Consider the following 11526-nt stretch of genomic DNA (forward strand, 5'->3'; position numbering starts at 1 on the left):
TATTATGGTGGTAGGACGACACCATGATAGTGTAGGATGAACTTCAGATCGACTTTTGGAATGATTATGCATGCCCCTGTTAGTTTATCATTTGCTGTCAAGACTTCAGTTATTCTATTGCTCTTTTTTGAATTGCTTCATGGTTGTGATCGCTAACTTCTTCTTATGCCATGCTAGTGGTATGTGGTGTTTCGCAGGCGGGTTCGAGGAATCTACAGCTCATAGCGAGTCTGTCAAGATCAGGTCAATGGCTACTCCAACAACAGCTACCGAGGATATGCAACATTGGAGGAGGCACGACAAGAGTACCTCACCTTCCTGGAAGAGGAGCTGCAGGAAGATCATGACATCGATGAGGCAGTGTCATTAGCACAGCTGCCGTCGGAGGAAGTACATGCTCTACAAGGAGCACCGCCGGAGGAACGTCCCAGTCGGGTCAAAGATTACATCATCGCCTTCCTCATCATGGTGATCGTGAGGATCGTGTTCTTCTGAGTGGTCTCTGATCATATGTAATATGCCATGGCATGGTAATCTCACCCTATTTGAATTGTGGTAAAGATGTGGAACTATGATTTTAGCAACCAAACAGTTGATTCATGTTTTCCTGCGTGCAACATGGGCTGGAAACGGGCAACCAAACGATGAGGCATGGGTTCCTTCTCCGGCCGCAAAAGATCGCACAGGCTACCAAACGACCCACCAAAAGCGGCCCATGGCCCGTTCGCGGCACGCAAGGGCTCCCATCTTTTTTTTAAATAGAAGGCCCATCGGCCCAGCTTTATAGATAAAGCCACACAAGCATAAGGTTCGGTACAACACAACACCAACCACACACATCGGAAGATAAGTTCGCATACAAGCTCATACAAAGCTCCCAAACCCTCACGGCAAGACCTAAACCACACCACGAGACTCCTGATATCCTGAGAGCTCGCTACAGCCGCTCAAGGTGTAGATGTAGTCCTCATGTCCCCTCAGACTGCGTCCGCGAGTAGAGCCTCCTGACGTCTCCCACCGCCAAGTCCAGCAAGTCCCTGTCCCTCGGTCTGACCAGAACCCTCCAGCACTGCATATGAATAGACATTTGATAGAACACGTCAGCCGGGTTGCCGATCATCTTTCCCTCTATAGCTAGCTTATTGCGAATGTTCCACAGCGTCCAGCATTGCGCCGCAAACGTAAACCAAGCCAGCCTTCGGAGGGGGTTGCTCAAGCCCTGAGCGAGTGCAATGAATTCCCCGGCCCCCGCCGGGTTCCAATTGCACGCAAGGAGCTCCCTCACCCCAGCCCACATCAGTCTCGCGGTTGGGCAGGTGAAGAAAATGTGGTTGCAGTCCTCCCAGGCACCACAAAGCGCACACAGTCCATTGGACGGTCCATGGCGCTTAAGCAGCTGCTCCCCCGAGGGCAGCCGCCCCCTAATCAGTTGCCAGAGGAACACCTTGATCTTCGGTGGAACTCTGGTCCTCCATACATCCTTGAACGATGCAATAGCCGCCCCTTGCGCCAGACGAACATAGACCGAGCTAGTCGAGAAAGCGCCCGAAGGCTCTAAAGCCCAAGACACCTCGTCTTCCGTAAGTTCCGTGGGAAGCCCCTGTACTTCCCTGCAGAGATTGTCCCATTCGACCTGCTCTGCAAGACCCAATTGGCGTCGGAAGCGGAGACGCCATTCCCCTGGCGCCCCGTCGTGCACCCTCGCCCCCTCGACGGTGATGAACGGGGACTCACAGCAGCTAAACAGCCTAGGGAATCTCGTCCTTAGTGGACCATTGCCCGTCCACCAGTCCGTCCAGAAGTAAGTCCTCCTTCCGTTCCGCACCCTATGTTTGGCCCCCATTTTGAAATGCCACTTAATCTTTTGTATTGCATTCCAAAATTGGGAGCCATGAGTTGGGACCCCTCCCGCATAGAGGTCCCTGCCCCGCAGGTACTTAGCCCTAATCAGGTCTGCCCATAGACCTTCAGCACCTTGGTACAGCTTCCAAATCCATTTGACCATGAGAGCGATGTTCATGGCCTTGGTGTTCATGACCCCCAGGCCCCCCAACGCCTTGGGTTTACACACCGTGGCCCAATCCACCATGTGGTACTTGCGCTTGTCCCCCACGCCTTCCCAGAAAAAACGCGAGCGCGGCTTGTCCATAGCCTTGTGGGTGCCATCATGCAGCAGGTACATGCTCATGGCGAACAAAGGCAGACTAGACAAGCAGGAGTTTGTGAGCTCCAGCCTTCCTGCAGCCCCCAGGTACAGGCCCTGCCATGGCTCAACCCTATGAGCCACGACCTCCGGCAAAAATCCCCAATCTGACACCCTCAGCGGCTTATCACTAATTGGCAAGCCCAGATAAGTGATAGGGAATTTGCCAAGACGGCAGTTGAGCAGGTTGGCCACCCTTTGTTGTGCAGCCGGGGTGGCCCCCATCACCACCACCTCGCTCTTGTCGAAGTTAATCTTCAAACCCGACATATTCTCGAAGCAGAGGAGCAGGGTTTTCAGATTAGCTATACCCACCCCTGTGGGTTCCAAAAGGATCATGGTGTCATCCGCGTACTGCAGGTGAGTAACCCCTCCCGGGATCAGATGTGACACTAGCCCCCTAACGTGTCCTGCCGCCCTGGCCTTGCAGATGATCGCGGCCAGGCCGTCCACCATAAAATCGAAGAGGATCGGCGAGAGTGGGTCCCCTTGCCTCACTCCCCGCGCGTTACGGAAGAAATGCCCTATTTCCCCGTTAACATTGATCGCAGTCTGGCCACCCCTGACCAGTTGCATCAATCTGTGCACCATCATGGCGGAGAAGCCTTTCCGCAGGAGGATCTCTTGGAGAAAATCCCAATCGACCCTGTCGTAGGCCTTCTCGAAGTCAAGCTTCAGGAGCAAACCCTTTTGCTTCCTGACGTGCAGCTCGTGCACAATTTCATGTAAGGCCAGCGCCCCCTCGTGTAGGCAACGCCCCTTAATAAAGGCCGTCTGACAACGGTCGATGACCCTATGCGCAACGGGAGCTAGTCTAATCGCGTAGGCTTTCGCAATAAACTTGAAAATGACGTTAATAAGCGTAATCGGCCTAAACTGTCTAATATGGTCCGCCCCTTTAACCTTGGGGATAAGAGTGATGATCCCATAATTGAGCCGCGCAACGTCAACCCTCCCTAGGGCAAAGTCGTTGAGAAGCTGCAGGAGTGGACCTCGGAGAGTTCCCCAGAACCGTTTGAAGAAGATGACTGGTAGGCCGTCAGGACCTGGCGCCGAATCTTGCTTCATGCTAGCCAGAACTTCGTCTAATTCGTCCGCAGTAAAAGTAAGCTCCAGCTCATGGTTTTCCTCCTGGGACACCCTTTGGTTCCCTTCCCAAAGGTTATGTCCCAGAGAAAACCGCCTGGTCTCCCCGACCGATCCCATGAGGCCCTGGTAAAACACATATATGTGTTCCATGAGCTCTTGCTGTTCATGGACCTCCCCTTGATCTGTGATCAGCCGCGGTATCGAACACTTCCGTCTACGCCCATTCGCGATGGCATGGAAGTAGGCCGTGCAAGAATCTCCCCTGAGAGTCCATTGCACCCGGCTGCGCTGGCGCCAGTACTCCTCATCAGCCCTGTCCAAGGCCGATAACTGGTCTTCCAAGTGGTATCTAAGCGCCCAGCCCTCCTCATCCAAGCCAGTGGCGTCCGCCACCTTGTCCAACTCAGAGACTTGCAGGAGCAGGTTAGCCCTGAAGTCCCTTTTCTCCTTTCCCAAATTGGCTCCCCATCCCTTGAGGAATTGACGAGTGTTGCGCACCACGCACTGCCACTGGTCAATGCAACACCTGTGCGCTCCCCGCTCCTGGATAAAGCTACCAAGTTTGGCCTTGAGGAGGTCCCCAAAGCCCGGTACGCCAAACCACCACGTCTGGAAGAAGAATCTCGGCGGTGGGCGCCTTGTCTCTTCTCCGGTAGATAGTAAGAGAGGCGTATGATCCGAGCCAATCCTCGTAATCGCCGTAAGCGAGCACAAAGGGAACGCCGCCTCCCAGGCCGGCGCCACGAGCACCCGGTCCAAAACACACCGTGTCGGCCGGAGTCGTTTGTTGGTCCATGTGAAGCGCGCCCCGGTACGCTCCAGCTCTCGCAAGGCCATATCGGCGATAGCCTCATTAAAGCGTCTCACCCTCGACCAGCTGATGTTGTCATTACTCTTCTCATCCGCTGTCCGGATGAGGTTAAAATCCCCGGCAATGACCACCGGAAATTGGCACCCTGCCACCGCGTGGGTAAGTTCTCCCAGAAACTCATCCGTGCGACGATGATCCGCCGGCCCATACACCAGGAAGAAGCACCACTTCATATTGTTCTTCCGTTGGAGTATGGTAGCCAAGATGAAGAAGGTCCCCTGCCTCCAAGCACCAACATCAAAGCACTCATCACGAAAACCGAGAAGCATACCCCTGGAATGGCCCTCCGCCGGCAGCCAGTTCCAAGCGAACTGACCCCCGAATTCCAGGCTCCGCAGCTCAGTCGCTGAGAAATCCGCTTTGATAGTCTCCTGAAGCCCAATGATGTCCACCCGATCCCCTCGGATGTAGGATTTAAGTTGTGTTCGGCGCCCCTGCTCACCGAACCCTCGGATATTGTAAATCAGAGCCCTCATTTTGTAACCGTCTGTCGCCCTCTCCCTTTGCGCATCGTGAGCGTGGACCGCCGTCCTTTCCTCCGTGACGGCCTCCCAGTAGTGCACGGCGGGCCCTCCCCGGCCCCGTCCTCTGAACCAGAGTCCGGCTGGACCTCAGGTCGCCCGTCGACCTGCAGCGAGGTCCCCCCTTCCCTGTCGGGCTGACCAAGCCGCTGCCCCGGTGAGGCCGCCTCCCCGGCGGCTGACCTAGTCTCCAACGTCGCCTCGCGGGCCTCCCGCACCGCCCGTTCCTTTGCTTGGGACGCCGCCACCCTGGCGAGCGCCGCCTGCGCCTCCTCCTTCGCACGAAGGAGGGAGATGGCCTCCACCGGTGTCCCCGCCGATGGAACAAAGAGGATGCAGCTGTCCTTAAGGACCGCGCCCATCTGGGAGTCCGACCTAGCATCTAGGATCGAGAAGTCATCGGGATCGGGATCCGTACCTGTGGCCGGGTCGAGGTTCCGTTCCGCCGCGAGCTTCTGCGCCTTCTCCATCGCCGTGGACGCCGCCGCGCCTCCGTGCCGTGCGCTCTTCCTCACCGAGCCCGCCGACCCCTTCTTCTTGATCACCTAGGGCTCCCATCTCGCTAGCGCAGTCATGCATGAATTCGGTCCAGGTAACCAAACGCGCCCCTATAAGTGGGACGGCGGTGACAGAGGACCTAATGGCTTTTTTTTCATATACTTCCTAGAGTTGTCTGTTTTACTCTAAAGTCCTTGCTCACAAAAAAAAGATGCAAATCCATGTTACAACGTATGCAAACAAAGGCTGGTCTAGGTACGTTCCTCAGTGAATGACAACCGGGGTACACGTCTTGAGGGACCCGAACAACACAGCAGCACAGGGGACGTGCCCGCTTTGCGCCGGCTAGTACGTAGCACCAACACTGTCTAAAGTTTGACGACACGCAACACAGCTCCCGGGGGATCCGAGGGGCGACCAAAGCCTTCGGTTTCACTTTGCTTGCGCTGTAGATTTCATTGCAATTAAAGAGAGATCAGGGAGCGAGAGAGAAAAGACTAGAAGGCCCTTGCATGACTATTCTAATTGCTTCGCTACAAACCACATGAAAAGAAGGGTAGTGAAAACTAGAGTAATCAACTCGTAGTTTTGCTCCCGATCTGTGATGCGCATGCATAATGCAAGTACAGGTTAACCGGGTAGGTACTAGGTAGATGCATAGTTGCATACATTAGGATGTTCTGGCATAGAGTGGATTTTGTGCCGTTTATTTTACAAAATTCTGAACTGAATTATAAAAAATGCCATCGAGTTTCTATGAAAAGGAACATTAATGCACGGTCTAGTGAAAAATAGAAAACTAGAATAGAACTTATAGGATTTCAAAAGTGGTTGAGTTTGTTATTTGTTGCACATCTTATAAATGTATTACCATTTCATGAAACTTGAAATCAAGAAACAAAATTGAGTCATTTCCATGTGAGAATTTGTTTGGCATTTTTTTAAATGGAAAATGAATTTGTTTTATAGGGAGGCTCCCACACACTTAGAAGTTGTTCAACTTCAACATATGGTTAATAGTTTTTCTAATGAGGATTCGTTGCAACCAACATGGGCTCAAAAAGGGCGATAAGAATGCTTAGCACCGCCGGAGCTATGCACACCCCCCCCCCCCTCCCCCGAGTTTAATTTTTTAGCTTAATCACTCTGGGTTTGGAAAGGGGGAAATGGGTAATTTCCCCTCGAGTCTAGATAACCTGTCGTAAGACCTATCAGAGAATGTAGTATAAATAATGTATTTCTCTGAACTAATAGTCATGGTGCGAGATAAACATGAAACATGGTAGGTCGAAATCCTTAGACTGCACCCGGAGACTAGGGTGGTCACCTAGAAACGCAACATTATTGAGGAGTCGGTGGCTCTGTGGCAGCATTTTTGAGATGGTATGTTTGGAGGTCCGTCAGAATGGTTTCGGAGGACATACAGACCACGGTTCCTTTCATAATAGCTTCGATATCATCCTCGAGGACGAGTGGCTATTACGGCTCGCAGAACTTTTGCAAGTTGATGCTAATTGTTTAAGATTATGGTGCTAATTCTAGTTTTGGCAAAGTCATCCTTTTTTTTGTCTTGATATTGTTACAAATAGGTTGCTCTACCACATATTCCATATGGTGCAAAGTAATCTTTTTTGTGAATAGAACACTGGCATTAAAAGAAACATCGAACAGTATAAAGCAGCCAAAAACCGAAAATTACAACGAGATCCTTGAGAAGTCCTTCATCTTCAATCTCCAGACCGTGTCGACTACGCGTCGCCGCTGGCGCTCCTCCCTGAGTCGGCCTGACATTGTTGATTGCGGACGGGAAGTCTCGAAAAGACCACATCCGTCCTGGAGACGAAGAAGTAGGATGAATTGCCCATGAAGCTCCTTCCTTCTTTGGTGTTGTTAATTTTGCAATAGCGGAGCAAGACGACGATTAGCGACCCTAGCAAGCACAAAGGTCACCATGGAATGTTGTCGGTTTTTTTTTTTTTCTGTTCAGTCTATTGTGTAACATGTGTCTCGGTTTTTTTAAAGATGCTCCCAAACAAAGATGCAGGTGGAAATCTCGGAACTGCCCCTCGTGGTAGCCACCTGAAATCGGCGGTGCAAAGCAGTGAGTCCACCTGAGCCCCCTGACCAACCACGGAGCGCCGGAAAACATTCGACTTAAAGCCAAAGCCTTAAAGCGTCTTCCTCCTCCAGCTCTTGTTCAGTCCAGTCAAAGCAAAGGGAAGCGAGTCCCAAAGAGTAAAGACGGAAATTCTCCTTGGTCGCCATCGATCCTCCTCATATGCTCCATTCCTGCTACTAGGAGGCAGAGCAAAGCTAATCGTTGATCCCATGAGGCGCCTCGTGTTCGCCGAGCTCGTGGTCCTCGCCGCGGCAGCCTTCTTTGCGTTCCTGTTGCTCACCGTACACTGCTGCCGCCGCGGTTGGAGCAGCAGCAAGGGGCCGCCGTCGCCGGCGGATCTTCTGCCCGTGTCGGAGCCACGGCAGCTGCCCGGCGCCAGGAAGGAGCGCCCCCTCGAGCGGCTGCGTCGGGTGCTCCTGCGCCTCTGCTCCCGCCGCTCACGCGTCGAACCGGCGGCTGCGTCCGCTGGGACGTCGCCCGGAGCCCAGGGGATGGTCGTCCCGGTGCAGCCGGCGCAGCAGGCGGGGCCTGAGGAGGAGGTGGCGGCGTGGAGGGAGCGCTGGTTCGACGGGCCAGTGTCGCGCGCGCTGTACACCATCGACGAGGAATCATCGACGTCCTCGTGGACGCCGACGGCGGTGTCGGAGGGCGACGTCCAGAGCCAGTGCGGAGGCGACCGCCAGGAGCCCGAGACGCCGTTCTACACGCCGCCGGCCTCGCCGCAGCATGAACCAGAGCAGTCGGAGCTCGGAAGTTAGTCGATCCGTCGCACATTTCCTCTCATAGATTTCCATCTTATTTTCCATCGTTACTTTTTCTTTTCGAGCATTCTCTACTGTGAAATACTACAAGAAAAAGAAAGCAGAGCAGCAGCAGGATAGATTTGACTAGGCAACTGATTTGTTTCTTGGTTTCATGGAAGGATATGGATATGCATGCAGATTAATACAGTACAGGTCATCTTTTCCTTTTTATTACAGCATGCGTACAATACATGCATGCGTCGTACATGCAGTGCATTCAGCACGCGTACAATACATATATAGTACGTCGTAACGGCGCGCGGCTAATTACGAGGTTCTAATTTTTAGCCAGTTTTAATTTTACAGCTAGCTAGCCGTTGTGGGTAAACCGTGACTTCACCTCCTAGTGCTGTAGTTTATGTCAACCGTGACGTCACCTTCTCATATTTGTTGCCCTGAAATGAGTTTGACGGTAATTAGCTGCAGAAAAATAATTGATTTTGTGCGCACATAAGCCTGTAAAAAAATGGATCTCATTGGCGACCTCATAACTAGCTGGCAGAATTTGGAGCCCCATATAATAGCTGGTAATCACACGCTCCTATGAACAATAGGGAGGATGGACGCGCCTCACACTCTAGTCCACACTAGATTTCACCCGTGGGATCTCCTTGGGCTTCACCCCCCCCCCCCCCCCCCCACTCTCTCCAATCTGCCGCCTACCCCGCTGAATCGCCATCGCTGCTGATCTAGCCATCTCCATGTTCCCACCCTACCAAGGGATGCCACCGACACCTCCGACAGATTGCCGCCGTGGTTCGGCTGGGTAGCCAACGACGTCGTTTTCTTAGAACTTCAAGGGGAGTAATTCGACGGACTCGCAAGAGGAATTCATGTGATGATTCGAGTATCCGTTGCATGCATAGGCTTGGAAGAATTTACCATTTGCTTGGTGAGGTCTATACAAAGGTCACATCGGAGAGTGCAGTGTGATACTTGAAGTTGTGGTGGACTCGGACATGTGGATTTGGCACGTTTTCTTTGACATCGTGGGAACTCACAAGGACATCAACGTGATGCAGTGCTCTCTAGTATTTGCAATGCTAGCTAACGAACATGCTCTGGCTGTCAACTATGAAATCAATGGCCACAAATATGACAAAGGGTACTATCAATTTGATGTATCTATCCAACATGGTCTACAATTATGAAGACAATCCTGGACCCTCCTACGGATAAAACATCAAGGTTTGCTCAATGGGAGGAGTCTTGTTGCAAGGATGTCAAGCTATCATTTGGTGTGCTCCAACAACGTTTTCCTAGTGTTCGATACCCTACTCTTACTGTTGAATGTAGATGGGCTGCAGCCCAGTAAGGCAGCCCATATAATCTACAATTCCTGAAATCTCAAGGCCCATCACGTTGGCAGCTTGGGACAGCCTTGGGGGACAAAGTTTAGTCCCACATTGCTAGTTGGGAGAGAGTTGGAGTGGTATATAAGGGCTGCTGTTCTAGTCATTCCAAGTGAGTGAGAATAGAAAGAGCCCTCGCGCACTCCTCCTCCTCCGCCCGCCCCGCCTCGCCTCGTCACGCACGCACGTCGTATTTCGTGACTCGAGTTCGAGTTCGAGACACACTCAAGGAAGCCTAAACTTTTTGCTTGGTGCACCAACTGTGTTGGGTACGTGTCAACCTGCATGTGCATGTTCGCCGCGTGTCCCTGGCTTCCTACGCGTGTCAACGCGGTCGGGTCGGGTTGGCTTCCCAGGCTATACAAGGAGACAGATCAGATCTAGAGAAATATACAGTTCTCAGAACTCTCTAGTTCCTCTCTCTCGCGAAGTTCTTTTTGTTGTGCTACTCTCTAGTCTTCCCCATCCCGGCGTCTGCGTGCACAGCCGTCCGGGAGAGCAGGCCTCCGAAACTCCATCCGTTGAGATCCTGCACCGGGAGACGGGCGATAAGGTTTTTGGGGAGCGTCTCGGCGCGACTGCTCGCTGCTGTTCGTCTTCTTCCTCGACGATCCGGCTGCTTCATCGACAGATCCGACTACACCATGGGCGACATCAACAATACCCATGGTGGTGGTGCTGCTGCTGGTGCGACCTTCCCGGTCGCGATGTACGTACTTTTCTTCTCCTACCTTGCACTGCTACTTGTTCCATGTTCAGATCTGATGCATGTGCTTAGTCTGATGTGTATGGTTAAGTATGCTTGTGCATCTGTAATGTTGATTTCGGTAATTAAACTCACACGGAAATTGCCTAATAATCTAACAATCCAAAAACCTTATTTGCTTAGGCAATTTTCACCGTCTGGTTTTGCTGCTGCGCTTAAACCGAGCCCGTTTACGGGTTCTCATTTCAAGAGATGGCAGAGTAAGACCCTCTTGTGGCTCACTTCTATGGGCGTGCATCGAGTTGCGGAAGGTACTCCCAGAGGTCCGCTTACTCCTGAAGAGGATAAAGCGTTCGGGGATGCCACCGTAATCTTTGTGGGTGCCGTCCTAAGTGTGCTTGGAGAGAAGTTGGTTGATGCTTATCTGCACATACGAAATGGGAAGGAACTGTGGGATGCACTGGACGCTAAGTTTGGTGCTGCCGATGCCGGAGGTGAACTGTATGCTATGGAGCAGTTCAATGACTACAGAATGGTTGAGAACCGATCTGTAGTAGAACAGGCTCATGAGATACAGATCATGGCAAAGGAACTTGAGCTCCTCAAGTGTGTGCTACCGGACAAGTTTGTCGCGGGATGCATTGTCGCTAAGCTCCCCCCTTCATGGAGGAACTTTGCCACTTCCCTGAAACATCAGAGGCATGAGTTTTCTATTGAGAATATCATGGGCTCTCTGGATGTTGAGGAGAAGGCGAGGGCAAAAGACAAAGACACTGGAGGAACCGAGGGACGTTCTGCTGCCAATATGGTGCAGAAAAATGCCCACAAGTCCAAGGGAAAGAATAAGGGAGTCTCCCAGACTACCAACTTTAAGAAGAAGGGGAAAACGGAGAAGAAAGATCCTTGCTGGGTGTGTGGCGAGACTGGCCATTGGGCCAATCGTTGTCCACAACGCAAAGGAAAGAAATGTCAGGCTGGACAGAACTCAAATTCTGTCAGCATGGTCATTGGCAACACATAGGAAGGAACTACAGGGTATGGTAATATGTTACCTACTGTTCTTTCGGTGTTTCAGCCCACCGAATGGTGGGTTGATACAGGTGCTAATGTTCATGTGTGTGCTGACATCTCCATGTTTACCTCTTATCAGGCCCGAGGTTCCTCAGTAATGATGGGGAATGGGTTACATGCTACTGTTCGTGGTGTTGGCACGGTAGATCTGAAGTTTACTTCGGGAAAGATCGTGCAACTGAAGAACGTGCTGCATGTCCCTTCCATCAAGAAGAATCTCGTTAGTGGCTCCCGTCTTATGAAAGATGGGTTTAAGTTGGTGTTTGAGTCCAATAAAGTTGTATTGTCTAAGT

At 52.0% G+C, this 11526-nt stretch overlaps 2 protein-coding genes across 2 annotated transcripts; one reads left to right on the forward strand and one right to left on the reverse strand.

Annotated features, from left to right (window-relative positions):
* Positions 1 to 967: 967 nt before the first annotated feature.
* Positions 968 to 4639, reverse strand: LOC127340513 (uncharacterized). Its single transcript, XM_051366256.1, has one exon. It carries the CDS (start codon positions 4637 to 4639, stop codon positions 968 to 970), a length of 3672 nt encoding a protein of 1223 aa, XP_051222216.1.
* A 2682-nt stretch (positions 4640 to 7321) lies between these two features.
* Positions 7322 to 8251, forward strand: LOC127338968 (uncharacterized). The gene has a single exon (XM_051364892.1). It carries the CDS (start codon positions 7511 to 7513, stop codon positions 8057 to 8059), a length of 549 nt encoding a protein of 182 aa, XP_051220852.1. The 5' UTR covers positions 7322 to 7510; the 3' UTR covers positions 8060 to 8251.
* Positions 8252 to 11526: the final 3275 nt, after the last annotated feature.

This window comes from Lolium perenne, chromosome 3, assembly GCF_019359855.2.
Source record: "Lolium perenne isolate Kyuss_39 chromosome 3, Kyuss_2.0, whole genome shotgun sequence".
Classification (NCBI taxonomy): Eukaryota; Viridiplantae; Streptophyta; class Magnoliopsida; order Poales; family Poaceae; genus Lolium; species Lolium perenne.

Excerpts from the sequence above, each read along its gene's own strand:
- LOC127340513 (XM_051366256.1), bottom strand. The coding sequence starts at position 4,639 with ATGAGGGCTCTGATTTACAATATCCGAGGGTTCGGTGAGCAGGGGCGC.
- LOC127338968 (XM_051364892.1), top strand. The coding sequence starts at position 7,511 with ATGAGGCGCCTCGTGTTCGCCGAGCTCGTGGTCCTCGCCGCGGCAGCC.